The sequence below is a fragment of the Rhinatrema bivittatum genome, chromosome 3 (assembly GCF_901001135.1).
Source record: "Rhinatrema bivittatum chromosome 3, aRhiBiv1.1, whole genome shotgun sequence".
Taxonomy (NCBI): Eukaryota; Metazoa; Chordata; class Amphibia; order Gymnophiona; family Rhinatrematidae; genus Rhinatrema; species Rhinatrema bivittatum.
The window spans coordinates 431,591,474-431,607,515 of NC_042617.1; the positions used below are offsets into that span (position 1 = coordinate 431,591,474).

Sequence of the window (16,042 nt, forward strand, 5' to 3'; positions counted from 1 at the left end):
CTAGAACTTTACATTCATCTCAGCTTGGCTTGTTAGATGTTCCATCTCCCAGAGTCGCACATGTACATATCACTGGAGAGTGCGCTTTCTCAGTGGCTGGTCCTATTCTTTGGGACCCTTTTCCAATAGAACTTTGTCATTGTGACTCGATGAAAAATTTCAGAAAACATATTAGGACTTTTCTCTTTAAAATTTCTTATTTTTAAGTTTTTTTTCTTTTAATTATTTATTACTTGTGTTAATATTGTCTTTTAAGTCTTATGTTTATTTCTATTTGATTATATTCTAACTGCTCAGTTGGCATTGTTTTGTTTTTAGCTCTGTTCCCAGGTTTTAATTTATTTTATTTAATATATTTTTTATTATTCAAGTGTTATTTTGTACATCACTTAGACCTTTTTTTTTTTAGCATTAAGCAATCCATGCATTTTAATATATGTAAATATATATGATGCCAAAGATCCTTTCCTCAGGTGTGAATAGCCAATATGGACATGAATCATGGTCTCTTGTCTTGCTGATGATGTACCTGCAGTTTTGTTATTGCTGTTTAATTTGCTTATTGGCCCTGGGTACCACTCCTAATCTGCTCACTTTGCCTGCTATTGTTTTCCATATGAACTCCTTTGTAGCCAGCCATTGACTTTTGAGCTGAATCCTTTACCAAGCAGATGCTATAATTCTCAAGAACACACTCCAGGATGATGCCATTCTACTCCCTTCTGTACGTTAACATCTGAAAATGTGTCTTTCCTTCAGCACTGCTGACACCCAGTCCTGCCCTCTCCAGCCCAAACTTTGTTGTTTGCTGCAGACAGGTTTCCCTACTTTCTAATATCTTGTCTCATTCCCTACTTGCATCATTTCCTTCCCCATTTTCTTCTCCTCCCCATGCCTACAAGTTTTAAGATTTGGATCTCCCCTCCCTCTTCTATCTCCATGACCTTGCTATACTCCATCTCCCCTCTTTAGTGCAAACTTCATCCCACTATTCTGCTTACAATCATGACCTCTCCTCTCATTCTTATCTCACCTCTTTCTCTCATTTCACCATATGGCCTCCTAAGCACTCTCTCAGCACTCTTACTTCTAGCATGCCCATGCACCCAGACTGTTCTGCACCCTCTGACATAATCTATTTTGTCCATTCTCATATATTGACACTCCTTTCTTGCAAAGAACAATTGAGAGAGACTGAAACAATAGACAGAATGCACCTTCACAAAGCAGAAGAAAAAAAGAGGAAACAATTGGAAGAGAAACAGTTAAAGAAACAAAAAAGCTCAAGAAACTCCACATAAAACTTTACAAAATCTCCTTCTTAGTCACTTCTTTCAGATGTATTTGTTCACCTTATCTGTCCACATAGAATTCTGGGCCAGAGCATATGTTATCTCCATTTTATATACTCTTATTTGTTACTGGAGTAGGTGGAGCTGAGACAAATACTGCACAAATCTAAACAGTGTGCAAGAACTAGAAACCATGGTGCAAGGGAGCTATTAACTATTAATCACTATTTCTTGTTAGCATGCCCAACTTAGAGACTGATATGCAAAGAAGATGACGTTAGGTTCTAAATTGGGTGTCCTTTTTCAGTAAAACTTTGGCACCTAAGTTTTCAGCTGAAAATTCATCTATAAGTTCTTACTTTCCAAAGTTATCTTCCCCCACTCCAAACCTTTAGTGTGCATGCTAAAATTTTGTGGAACATTGCTACAGCTTTACAAAGCTCTGCATATCATTAACAGTTAATCAGACACTGATGAGATTTCAGCATGTGCATTTAGGGCCCTATTTCAAAGTCATTTACTGACTTAAAACATGGTTTACTTTGGGTAAAGGACTGCTCTAAAATAGCCTGGGGCTCAGTGTGCATAATAGTATGCATTCAACCAATATTTTTGTGCATCCACGTGCACTGGCAATAGGCATTCCAGAGGGCAGAGTTCAGACTTGCAGACTACATTTTTATTTTCCCAAGTCTGTGCATAAATTAACCTGCATGAGTTACAGCCTATGAAGGGCAGGTATAACTTTGTGCAAGTTGTTTTCTGCATGGTGAAGAGCACTTGCCCAAACATTTTCAAAGCAAAATTCTGTACATGTTTTCTTTATAAATATGGAGTTAAGGGTGTAAAATTACACAGATTTTACCCCTACCTACACAGTTATAAAATTATCTTATTGTATCTACATTATCATTTTTATAGTGTTCAGGTTACTGAAATGGCCTTTTAGTTTTGCCAAAATGTATCACCGATTGGTAAATATTTGTCAACAGATACACCCCGTTCAATATTATAGCACATTTTTCATTCTAGGAAAATGCACTCTCCAGAGCAATCTGAAAAAATTCACCTAAAATCTGTTCTGCTTAATGCTGATTCATTTAGATGTAAAAACTACAATAAATAAACTTCAACAACATTTCTTGTTCATTTGCAGGTCCCCATGGTGAAAGCGGAAAAGAAATCAATGATGGGGACCTACAAATACACAAGTAATATTTGAGCATGTAAGTTTGTTAAAGTTCATTAATATTAATATATTGTATATTGAACTAAGTGGGGACAAGCTGACTATGGACATGTACAGTCTTCTGCGATGAATCTGTTTTGATGTGCCTTCTTATCTTATATGGTTTTATGCCACCAATTTAGCTTCATACCAGTGCAAAAATCATTTCAATTTTGTAGTAACATTTTTTATATTGGATCAGTTTTTGCACTGGAACAAAAGCTCCAATAAATTTCCTCCAATCACCAGCATTTAAGACTATTATATATAAGGTGAGTTGGTAAAGTACCACCAACATAGTTAATGGATGAATTGCATTTCCATTTTAAATTGTGATTTTTACAAACATAGGGGCCACTTCACTGCACTTCTTGCTAGAAATTCTTTAGCATGGAGGTACTAAACATTTTAGCATGCGCATTAATAGCACATTTAGGGGGTCATTTTCCAAGGAGTTACCGCGGGAGATAATTCCGCAAATCGCGCTAACAGCCGTTAATGCGATTTGCAAATGCAAATTTTTAATTTTGTATTCAGGGGGTGGAGTTGGGGTGGAGCATATGTAAAGTAGGAAAGAGTTATTGTGTGCCGCGAAACAGCCGCAGTGTTAGTGCAGCTCCTAACGCGGCCAATAGCTACACCTCTTTCATTTGCAGTACGTTGTGCGCTAGAGGCTGGTAAAGGTTTACCGCGGTTCACGATGTTTCCGGACAGCCTGTTTCAGTATGCTGCAGAGAGAGAGAGAGAGAGCGAGAGAGAGAGAGAGCAAATTGGGAGGCCTACCTAGTAACTCGAGGTGGGGATTAGGTATGAGTGTAGGGGGTTGGGGGCCACTTTCACATTCAACATGAGACGTACGAATAGAACACTGGTCTCTTGTGAAGATTTGATGGCCTTCGGAGTGAGGAAACTCACTCCAAAATGAAATTTGGGCAATGTTCTCTCCACCTAGCTTGATGGACACACTACCTGGGCAACAACAAGCTAGATGGAGAGAACATTATCCAAATCTCATCTTGGAGTGAGTTTCCTCACTCCGAAGGCCATCAAATCTTCACAAGAGACCACTGTTCTGTTCGTACATCTCATGTTGAATGTGAAAGTGGCCCCCAACCCCCTACACTCATACCTAATCCCCACCTCGAGTTACTAGGTGAGCCTCCCATAGGGATACAAATACCTGTCTAGGGAAGAGGCACTATAGCAAGTCTCTCTCTCTCTCTCTCTCTCTCTCTCTCTCTCTCTCTCTCTCTCTCTCTCTCTCTCTCTCTCTCTCTCTCTCTCTCTCTCTCTCTCTCTCTCTCAAAACACCCCTTTTTGGTATCACATGCAATATTGGAAAATGAGGCCCTTAGTGTGTGAATAACTAAGATAATATTATGCAGAGTGCACAATCGCTAAAAAAGATAGTCCCAAATTTTACCTTCTATGCTAAAAGTTTAATATGCATGCTAATGAGAAATAGTAATTGAGTATTAGTAGCACGCATGTGTACGCTGGGTATTTAGCACCTGCATGCTGCAGTGCATTACTGATTTTATCTCAGATCCTTCTCTTCCCTCTAAAGACATTTAAAAAAAGCTAGAATCTGCATTTACTGTTAGAATTGAATGAACAGAGGCAGGAGTACCTGAAATTGGACACAGAAGATTTAATTGAGATGAAAAAGGTGGTTGCAGAACAGTTTGCTGTGCTTTGTATTCTGCTTCTTGTTTTCTGTATAGTTTCCCTTCTTATTGTTTACTTTTCGTCTTCTGGTATGTTTGAAAGGATCAGTGTCCTCCTGCTGGTCTCAGTAAATCTCAAGTATTGACAGTGTATGTATTAGGCTTTGCAATAAAAGGACAGCAGTGGAGAGCAAAGATCATGGAGTGAGAGGGCAAGAGACAGTGTGGGTGCCTGACAATGCTTTTTGTATGACTAGTGAAAATGGTGCATACAAGGTTGAATGCTGAGATAATAAGCAGAAGGGGAGAGGTTATGATTGCCAGGAAGAAAAATAGGAAGAAGCACAGCTGGAGAGAATAGTGAAGGGAGGAGGCAATGGCAGAAGGCATTGGAGGAGATGGCAGGATGCAGGGAGGCCTCATAGCACCAATCAGCTATGCAAGTGCAGCATGAGGAGGATGAAGAAAAAGAGGAGGCAGAATGGAGAACTAGTGGTGCAGAGCCACTGACACAGTTGTGGATGCTTATGTACAACCATGAAGAGAATAGCAAGGTCCTGGAACACTTTCTAGATAATTACAACTATCTGTTTGGTAAATATAAAACATGAAAGTATTTGGTTGAAAAGGAGAACATCAGGAAAACCGATTCAGCAGAAGATAGCAACTTAGGAGTGGTGTCCAGGAGAATCAAACAAATTAAACATCAATAAAAGGATTGAACGTACACCATCAGGGAGAACACAGCCAGCACGTGGGGATATCATTACAAGACGGGAGGCTGCTGTGCTTTTCCTTATTGACTCAGAAGACTGGAGGAAAGGCTTCATGGTAACATGGGCCAGTTTCCACCTCTTAAAGGTTGTGGTTAGTGTTGCTGAAATACATGACAATACAGCTGGTGAGTAGAGTAAAATGTCAAAATGTCTAATATCCAGGAATGCATGCATCCAAAATGAGGTGGCTATTATCACACAACCATTGTGCTTACTTGAAGCTGTGTATGTATGTGTGTATGTATGTGTGTGTGTGTGTGTGTATGTATGTGTGTGTGTATGTGTGTATGTATGTGTGTGTGTGTATGTGTGTGTGTGTATGTGTGTATGTATGTATGTATATGAGTGTATGTGTGTGTGTATATGTATGTGTGTGTGTATGTATGTATGTATGTATGTATGAGTGTGTATGTGTGTGTTTGTGTGTGTGTGTATGTGTGTGTGTATGTATGTGTGTGTGTGTGTGTGTGTGTGTATGGAGGGAGCACCGGTTGCATTCCCTTAGAGGTAGTCAGATAAGGGAGCAGACCCATTCCACAGGTGTGTGTGCTTGGGGGGTAGGTGTACAATATGCAGGAGGCTGGAGACTTGATACATTCTTCTGGAGTGAAATAACCTTGTAATGTGGTTATGGCAAGTGTCAGTTGAACAATAGCATGCATGTGCAATAACATGTATATTTGCCTGCTTCTTCTTGCTTTAACAGGTTACATTGGTGTTCAGAGCACACACACAATTTCAGACCTAGCTCAGACTATGCAGGTGGAGACCGCTAAATACAGTAACCCTAGGGAATCAGAGCAAGAAGTTGATTACCTGGTTCCTTAAATTGCACCATAGACCTCTCTAGTCAGCCCCTGTGCTCAGCATAGCAGCAATGAAGGTCACAGCTAGCTTTGATATATAGTGTGCAGCAACATTCCTGCCATTATAGACTCCCCCTTCCTACAGCAAACTCTGGATGGATTTATCATGCACTGAATAGTATGAGCCATATATTTACTCCCTCCCCACTCTCTGAACACCCAGTAGTATTCAGACAATAGTACCTGGCGATAAGGTTGGTAACACCTTCTTCATGACTCTGGGAAAGGTGATGCACTTTCAGGCACATTGGGTGCAGGTGTGGTTGAGGTTTATGGTCAATATGAAAAAGATAGTGAAGAAATGGTCTGAAAGTGGACCAATGATACATGGACAAACTAAAAATACCCATCTCTAATGACAGCCTCACCCTGCAGCAGGGTTTTGAAAATGTCCTAATAACAAGCCCTTCCAAGTTTGAGAGCCTGCAGATGCAAATTCATTCTAGGTGGGGAAAGAGACTGCTTACTACACCCTGCTTGTGAAAATCTGATGGAGCATGAGAGCGCTCTGTTATTTTTATGCTGGAAGACTTTGTCTTTTGTACCTTCTCAATCTTCTTGATTGGCAGATCCCACCAATGGCATGCACTAAATGTGCTTTTCTTGTATACTGTCTTCTATTGCTTAAAAAAACTATAGTCAAATAAATATAGCATCATATGGGTAACCCACAGGTATAATTCTTATGGATAAATAATATATAAATACCTGTGTATAATTTAACTCTGTTTTATTATTAATCTTTTAATTTAATACACATATACAATCCACAAATTTATGTTAAAACCAATACTATCACTCATACCACATTCACACATGCACAATCACATAACACAGAAAAAATATTGCACCTAATTCTAATACAGCAATTCACCTATTACCAACATATTAAAATACATCCAAAATTATTACAATCATATAGCACCAATTTTATGTTGTATATTTCATTTGTCATCCAACCCACCCTTATTTCTTATTAGTCTCCCTCTAGATATTCTTTGTTATTAGAAAACTCCCTCTCAGTTCCCTGTCATGTTCATTACTTTATATAAACTCCCGACGAAAATCTTCCGTTTCACCGAGGTGGTTTCCTCAGGGGACCGTTATTCACTCATTGCTTTCATTTGAAAAGCCGGGAACTTCTCTTTATAATTCATAGGGTACTTGTTGTTTGTGCCGTCTGTGATAAAACACAATCCTCTATTTTACTCCTTATAACTCCTTAACATTACTATTATCAACTGTCTTCCACGTTGTTTCACAACCTGCCCGGAGGTATTTACTTCCACTTCTTTTGTTAAACACCACTAACTTTGTAAATCAGCGTTTTTAAGACTTAATCCTTTATGAACACCACTGCTTCATACACCTTCGTGGCCGCCGCTGTCACCCACACCTTCAATCAATATATCTTCAAACGCTGATATAAATACTGCCATCGGCTATCATGCTGCATTCCCATCTTCTAATATGCCTTCCGCACTACTCCATTTTCCCAAAACGCCGCGATTATACACAGGTATTTATATATTATTTATCCTTAAAAAAACTATAGCCATGTTATTTGCTTTATGCATACTCTACCTTACCCATTATACTGTTGGCATTTGTTCTGTATATAAAACTTGCTAAAGTGATATGGTTTTTTAATAAAAATGTTTGAATTTTGAAAAAATTGCATTTGTTTTTTTTTTTACTGAGTGTCTGGGTGTTAGAGGAAGGAGCCTTTCTTCTACAATTCTCCTTCCCTCAGAGGTGATTGACAGATGAGAAAATGTTTGAAGGGAACTATTTTGTGAGAAAAATATGATCAGCTAAAGTTGTGTAAAAAATTAAACAAATATGGCACTTTTTTTTCCCAGGTCCTCAAATTAACCAGGAAAAAGCTCAAGTCCTGTACTGCTTTTCACACTATAATTTATTAGGAGAATATCTTTTGTACATAAAAGAAAATGTTGGCATTTACCAGTTTCACAATATTGCACTGTTCTTTTTTTTGTTTATGTATGTTCAGAAAATAGGAATTTTCTTATTTTGTTTTTTCCATTTTGTCAAAATATTCCACACTGAGGAGACATACTAAAGTGTGATCAGGCATTTGTTAGAGATATGTTTGAAACATATTTTTAGTTCATTATTTTGATTAGCTAGGCTCAATGATTTGCTTTATTCATTTCAAATGAACAAAAAAATCATTTATTTATGTTATTCATTCATTTGTTTCCATTATAGTAAAAGGAGAAAGTACTGCATCTTATTTTGGGCTCCATTTTCAATGAAACTTGCAGGCAGCAATGAGCAGCAGTGGAATAACATCCAAAAGAGCAAGAATGGGGCAAAGTGGCACCAAGGCTGGCATCAGTAGCCCAAGGCATAGTCAGAGGGCTAAATAGTCCAAACTGAGGCATCATCAATCAGAAATATCAGAAATCAGAGCAAAGCAGTACCAACAGTTGCATGAAGACCCCAAGGCAACAAAAGAAGAGCCAATGGCACTAAGAATGGTGACATTAACACCCCAGGGCACCATAAATAGCCCAAGGCATGCCAAGGTAGTGATGGGACAAAGCAGCATCAACAGTGGCAGAATACTTCCAAAGCATAGAATGAGGTGTATAGCAATCAGCACAGAGGCATTAAAACCCCAAGGCATAGAATGAGAGGCTCTGACAGCTAGCAGTGTGGCATCAAAACCTCCTAGGCACTGAATGAGAAGTAAGGGCAGCAAGCACAGTGGCATCAAAACCCAAAGGCACTAATTGAAAAGCAAGACAAAAAGCACAGCGGCATCAACATTCCCAAGTTATAGATTGACCGGAAAGGCAGAAAGCATAGTGTCATCACAATCTCAAAATAGAATATGAGAGGTCTGGCAGCAGACAGAGTGGTATCAAAAGCCTCAAGGAATAGAGTGAGGCATATGACAGCAAGCAGAGTGGCATTGCAACTTTCAAGGCATAGAATGAGAGGTCATTTTAATTTCAAGCCTTCATCACTTGACAACTGCAGCAACTTGTCCTTTAATAACAGCAACAGTGAGGTCTCTGTATCTACAGATGAACATGAATAACCAATCCATTGCTTTCCTTTCCATGGACCAGAATCATAGGGAAATAGTCATCACATTTTTGGAGGATAGCATTCAGATGGGATGAGATTATCTGGCTCTGGAAAGCAAGATCAAAAGCTTTGCTGTGATTAATAGCCATCAATGCAAACATGTCCAAAAGAGGAGAAAAGGGAGGGAGTAGGTAAAAAGGGAGGGAAATAGGGAGGGAGCAAGAAATATTATCACTTATACTATCTGCCATATCTCTTAGAACCCTCACCTCTACCTTCCCCATTCCCAAATCATTGAAAGGTCCAGGCTCCAAGTGACTTCCTCTCAGCAAAACTTTTAGGATGACCTTCTCCCCTCCTTGGACCTCTCAGTGGTTTGACCTGTATTGCGTTTTGGGGTTATTACCATTTCATCTCTTTCCTCAGGCAACAGATTGCCATGAATCACTCCTACAGGGGTGGGAGGGGAAGGAGCAAGGCAGCATCTGGAGAGGCAAAGCACTCTGCTCTGTTATTCTAGCCCCTCCACTCCTGTCTTACATGGAACAAGAGAAGAGGCATGAATTTGTAGTGGATAAAGTAGCAGATCAGATTAAAGAAGCCTACTCTGCTCCTTAATTCAGTCCCTCCTTTTCCATCTTACAGGAAACAGGAGGGGTGGGTGAATATGGAGTAAATAAATCAAGCAGAGCAGATTAAAAAAAACCTACTCTTCTCCCTAATTCAGTCCTTCTTTTCCTGTTTCAGCCTCCCAGGCATCCTGCATGGAGAAGGGAACAATGGTCCCGGTTCCCCCCAGCAAGCCATCAGCCACCAGAGCCTGTTTCTCATAGCTACAGCCAACCTGCCTGACCTTGAGCAATTGCTCCTGCAAACAGTCATATTTTTAACCTTTCTACTCTCTTAGCAAGCAATACAGCCACCGGTGCCTGTTCCTCATGGTTGCAGTAGACATGAAGATTGCATAAAGTAGCCAGTCAGAAACTGACAAGCCCCAAGAACTGCCAGCACAAGCAGCAGCAGCAGCAGCAGCAGAAACTCATCCATCCCCTCACTGGGATCCTCCATGGATAACAGTTCCTTCACTTCTTTCAGGCAGATCATACTACCTGATCACCCTACCCAGGCCTGGATTTGCCAGTAGGTACACTAGGCCTGTGCCTAGAGCGGCCAAATTCTGGAATACAGCAGGCCAATTGAAAATGCGTTGCCTCCAAGCTCTGCTGAATCTTACACAGCAGAGAATGGCCTGCTTCCTGTTCCAAATCCTTCCCTTCCAGTATAGAGAGCAAGGAGAAAGAGATGAGGCTGGAAGAGAGAGCAAAGAAAAACTGTTCTTTCTGCCTTCCAGCCCTTCCTCTCCTGTTCTGAGCAGGAAACAGGAGAAGGGAAGTGAGGACACAGTATATAGCAGGAAGTCAAGAAAAGTCACTCTGCTCCCTAGTCCTGCCCCTCTCCTTCTGTCATTCATGTACTTAAGAGGAGGAGGTGGGCCTGGAGCAGAATGAACAGAACAAAGAAGGCTGTGCCTTAGATGTTCTGCTCTGCTGTCTCTTGTTTGAAGAGGGAATGGAGAGAGGTGAAGAAAAGCAGGGGGAGGGGCAGAGGACCAACAGAGCCTAGGGGCAGCAAAATTCTAAATCCTTCACTGACCCTACCGCCATCCTAGGTTTGAGTATGGGGTGGAGAGCAGCAGGGACCTGGACCAGGGCAAGCAGCTACTCCCCCAACAAGAGAACAGAAGATTACAAAGGAGAAACAAAAACAAAAAGGTACCTCTTCGTCCAAAAAAATATCTCAGAAATCAGCACCTACAATTTCTAGAACTATGCCACTCAATAAAGAATACTGAATTTAAATCGCTGCGGAAATAGAAGTAATATGAGGCAGGAGAAAAAAACACTGGGACATTTTATGTGCCTTGCAGGACGAAAGCAATATAACAACTGCGGAGCAGAAAAATAAAATCGTCAAACTGAAGGGTGGAAGTGACACATTGGAGAGAGACTGCTGCTTGCTGCATTGTAAGTAATCTATCTCATCACAGCTCAACAGACCAGGTGAAATGCTGCCACAGTCCGGCAGCAGTCCACGGAGCAGCAGTTGAGAACCACTGGTCCATGGCATTCTTTAAGGGCTTCAAAAGTCATATAATTTTGTTGCTGTATTCTATAGCCAATCATCATTCCCCAAGGGGCATTTCAACCCTGCCTCATTTTCCAGAGATATGACATGATGAGCTGTCTATTGATCCATTAACCTCTACAGCATTATATAAGTGGAATTCCACCTGGTGCTGACTATATCCTGAATCAGCCACGGCAGAGGTGTCCCCATGTCTTCTGCTTCTCAGTGAGCTGCTGTCCACCATTCTTACTCCAGTGAAAATGCCCTGCTATGGTTCTGCACCTATTTATCAGGTCAATCAGGATTGAACTGTAAACGTCCTTGGCCCCTGCCCACAGGCACCCCTTACTGCCTGGTGCAAAATGCACATATTGGGCAGGCAATGTTATAAAAGTCCATTTTCACAAGCAAAACAGTGCTTTACGCATGGAAATGGCTTTCAGAATTGCTCTTTTAATGTGTTGAAAATAGACATGCACATGAAGAATAATGAGCTATTTAAGCATTTTCCCTAGGTGCTTAGGCATGAGAAGTTATATGGTATTTACTGTGGGGAATTAAAGAGAAAAAATTGTGCCTTCTCAATTGTGATGTTAAGAGCAAATTACATGAAGGAGAAAAGTCTACATTTCGCAGGATGTCATTTTTCACTAACATGGAGCCTCATATTTTGCCCTGGCCACAGTAGCAGTGCAACAAGAGGAATGAGTTTGAAAAAAAAGGATGGTAAATAGTGAGAGAGAAAATAAAAAGGAGAGAAAGGGAAGAAATAATGAAAGAAATGGAGATGAAAGAACCAAGAGAGTCCTCTCCAAGCACCATTGCAAATGATGCCAGGAAAGCATCTTGACCCTTGACCAAAGTATTGTCCCTGAGATCTGTTCAGATACTAGGACACCCTTCAGCTTTCCTCCATGGATCTGGATGAAGCAAAGCCGACCTCTTCCAGTCTTGATAGGATGATCTCGTATTTTAGATAGCATCTGACAGAGTAGCCATTTACAGTCCATGAATGTTACAAAACCCCTAACTAGTGATGGCCTTTTCACAACTTCTCCTTTGTGCCATGGGCCTCTTGCTGAATGTGGTAGGTAGTTCTCCAGGACTTGCTAAAGAATAAGGCCATTCTATGTACTAATAAGGATGTTGTGGATCTCGGATCTTCACATCTGTAATTCAAGATGATGAAAATGTTTCCTCCCATCCTCCTAACCTCCCATTTCCTTCATTTCCTCTTCTTTCATCTACCTATATCCTTTTTTCCCTTTGCTACCTCTGTCTTATCATCCTCCTCCTCCTCTTCATCCTCCTCCACTACTTCTACCTCCTTGTCATTCTGGTCTTTTAGTAGCATTGTCTAAGAGTGCCTTTGATATCAAGGTTTTTCTAATTGTCCAGAGGGATTAGTATATTACTAATTAGGTTGTCATTATTGTTGATAAAAACACAATGTTTTTTTTTTTCCTTAGCAATATAGATATTTCTAATTAAGATGAAACTGTGCATTAGTGTGGTAAAATTACTGCATAATATTTTTGAGGTCACTATTCTAGTTATCTGGTTAAATGGTGAGTTTTGAATATCCCTGGTATTTATCCAGCTTTTACTGGATAAGTAATTATCCAGATAAATTTAGCCAAATAAGCGGATTTTCTGGAGTAGGGTTGAGAAGCTGAATAACTTAACCAGTTAACTCTGATGTTAGGAGTTAACCCTCTAGATTTTTCCGTGTGTTAGCATATCTAAATTTTAGAAGAATATCTAAAATTATCTAGCCCAATACCTTTTAAAACCCCAGATGATGGCCATGCTGTTAGCTTATACTTCCAGCATTGCTGTCAGATCAACACTGGAATCTGCCAGGATTACAGCGTAATGTAATCCTGGTGCAGACAGAGGGGTTTTGAAAGGTACCAGGTAGGTGGGAAGAAAGAAAGGGGTCATTTATGGAAGACTTTGCTAACTAGAGAGAGGACAGAGGGAGGAGGGAGGCTAATGCCTCCAAGAAGACTTCTTTTAATTTTAAAAACACACATGGAGAGGGTGGGACTGCAGCCTGGCATACCACTTTTTTAAAAAAGTGAGTGGGGGGATCCAGTTCAGACAACCAGGCCAACATGTGTCTTTTTTAAGGTCTATTGCCACTTAACCATCTGAATTTTAGCCTTACCTGGCTATATTCAAAAGAATAATCTGGCAACATGAGGTCAGATAACTTTATTTATGTATTTACTTTAAAAAAAATCATATATACCACAATTCTAATGTTATAGATTGTGGATTAATAATAATTTACATAATAAAATGATATACAAAACATAAAAACAAATCAGCACATTAAACAAACATAAATATGATTCTTTACAGATAGGGCCGGATTTTAAAAGGGTTACGCGCTTAAGTTAAGCGTGTAACCCTTAAAAAAAACCCCTGCGCGCGCCGAACCTATTTTGCATAGGCTCGGCGGCAGCATACAAGTCCTGGGGCTTTCCTTGGGGGGCGTTCCGGGAGCGTGTCGGGGGCGTGTCGCAACTGGCATGTCATCGGGGGCGTGTCATGGGCATGACGCAGCCGACGCGTCATCTGGGGGCGTTCTGGGGGCGTGGCTGTGGCCTCCGGACCACCCCCCGGACCAGAACATGGCGTGCAGCAGCCGGCCCGGCGCGCGCAAAGTTATGCCTGCCTCGAGCAGGCGTAACTTGTTCAACAAAGGTGGGGGGGGGGGGTGGTGTAGATAGGGCCAGGGGGGGGTTAGGGAGGGGAAGGTGGGGGAGGCCGAAGGAAAGTTCCCTCCGAGGCCGCTCTGATTTCGGAGCGGCCTCGGAGGGAACGGGCAGTGAGCACAGGGCTCAGTGCACGCTAGTTGCACAAATGTGCACCCCCTTGCGCGCGCTGACCCCAGATTTTATAAGATACACGTGGCTACGCCCGTATCTTATAAAATCCAGCATACTTTTGTTTGCGCCTGGTGTGCGAACCAAAGTACGCACGCGCGCTGTTTTTTAAAATGTACCCCACTGTGTATTAATTTTATGTTAAAGGCTTGAGAAAATAAATATGGCCTTCAGCAATATATTCCTAAATCTCAAATAATCTAACTGACTATGAAGCTCAAAAGGTAATGAATACCATAAATTGATATATATATATAGAAAAATCTTTAGCTCTATGAGATGAACACTAAGCAGTTGCTGAGAGACAACTTTAAGATTAACCAATGATATGAAAACATAGCCAGTTAGGTTTAAAGTTGTCCATCTAAAAGTAGCTGGATAACTTTAGTCTGGCATATTCAGCGAGATGCTTATCCTGTATACTGCTTATCCCACTGAATATTCAGGATAACTGATCCGGCTAACATTAGCTGGATAAGTTATCTATTTGTGGATTTTTTTAATATTGGCCACATTGCATCTCATTAGTTTAGAGTATAGCACAATATCAGATGGTTTTAATTATGCCGTAATTACTGTAGGATGCCTGCAGTAACCTATCAAACTGATTGCACTTTATTACATAAGCTCCTAAATGGTATGCCAAGAAAAATAAGTATTGCTAAAGCATATATATATATCTTTCTTTCATTTTTCCTTAAAAGGAAAATAAAATAAAAACCAGCTTCATATTTTACATTTTTTTTTTTTTGCTAATGTTGCAAACATGTTTGCACATCTCTTTGTAATAAATGAAAGAGGGTGACTAAAATATTTTTTCTATTACCAGAAAGAAAAAAACTATAGAAATTTGTAGCATTTGTTTCTTTGTAAACTAAAATAACAAGGTCCAGTAAGATTTAAGCTGCTGAAATAAGGCCCAAGAAACATGATAGTTATAGAACACCTGACATAATTTCCCTTGTGGTATACCGTGTTTTTCTTGCAGACCTAATTCATTGGAAGTGCTGGCATTGGATGGAGTGACCAGTGGGATTCTCCAGTTTTACACAGCCCAGGAGACTGCTGACTGGCTGCAAGCAATTTCAACTAACATCAGTGACTTGACACTGCAAAATGTATGTCCTCTTTACACTCTGCAAAGCTTTCCTTACACGCTTTGGAATACTCATAATACAGGACAAATCTTTGATGATAAACTGTATCAATGAATGTTTATATAGTAAAGAGACTTCTAGCAGTTGCAAATCTCGAATAATAATAAACTGGCTAATTTTAAAAGGAACGCGCGTGCACCCATAAACACGCATATATGTGCGTAAGCGGAGATGCGCTGCAATTTTATATCGTGCATGCAAGTCTGTATGTATCATTTAAAATCTGCCTGCCACACATATGTGTGCACACAGTCTTAAGAGATGGCTCAAGTAAATGTCCCGTGCATATTTCCGCTAGGGCTTTAGCAGTTTTACGTGCTTATGCAGGTGGATTTTAAAACAAGCTCAAGTGAGGGAAAAACCAGTTTTTCCAAATAGTCCACCAGTTTGTCCAGTTGATATTGTGGTGTTCAAGACACCTGTGGTTCTTCATCCTGTAAGCCCCCGCCTTTTGACCCCAAACCTTCACGCTGTACTGAAATCCATAAAACTAGAGATCTCTAGACTTGCTCCTCGTCGGGACCAGCAGTAAAGTTAGGCGGATGACACGTGAATGCACACCATGCTCAGCTTTTATAAAATTCAGAGTTACATGCGTAAGTCTTAGCTCCTCCCTGGAATGCCTATGCCCCACCCCTTTTCCATCCCCTTGTCCTTGACGCATGCATGGGTATGTACATGCATACTTCGCGGTTCCTTAAAATTTGCGCTGCTCGAGGCCATTTTGCTCGAGCAACGCTTTTAAAATCTACCTCATAGTGTATAATCTCCTCTTTAAAATACTGCATAGATTTTTTTTTTATATGATACTGACAAATGCACTCATCCTTTTGGACAATAGGAAAGTATGGCTACATTAAAAAAATGATCATGGCTCATTTATTTGCAATTTAGCAATGACATTGCAGTACGAAACAGTTCTAAAATCACCTTTATTTATTTATTTATTTATTTATTTATTTAACATCTCTTTTA

The 16,042-nt window shown here is 40.4% G+C and overlaps 1 protein-coding gene across 1 annotated transcript in view; it reads left to right on the forward strand.

Moving 5' to 3' along the window:
- Positions 1-16,042, forward strand: part of SNTG2 (syntrophin gamma 2) — a 690,678-nt gene that overhangs the window by 378,314 nt on the left and 296,322 nt on the right. Inside the window, exon 10 of the mRNA XM_029596873.1 lies at positions 14,899-15,028. Within this exon, the coding sequence (XP_029452733.1) occupies positions 14,899-15,028 (130 nt within the window). The remainder of the gene's footprint in view (positions 1-14,898; positions 15,029-16,042) is intronic.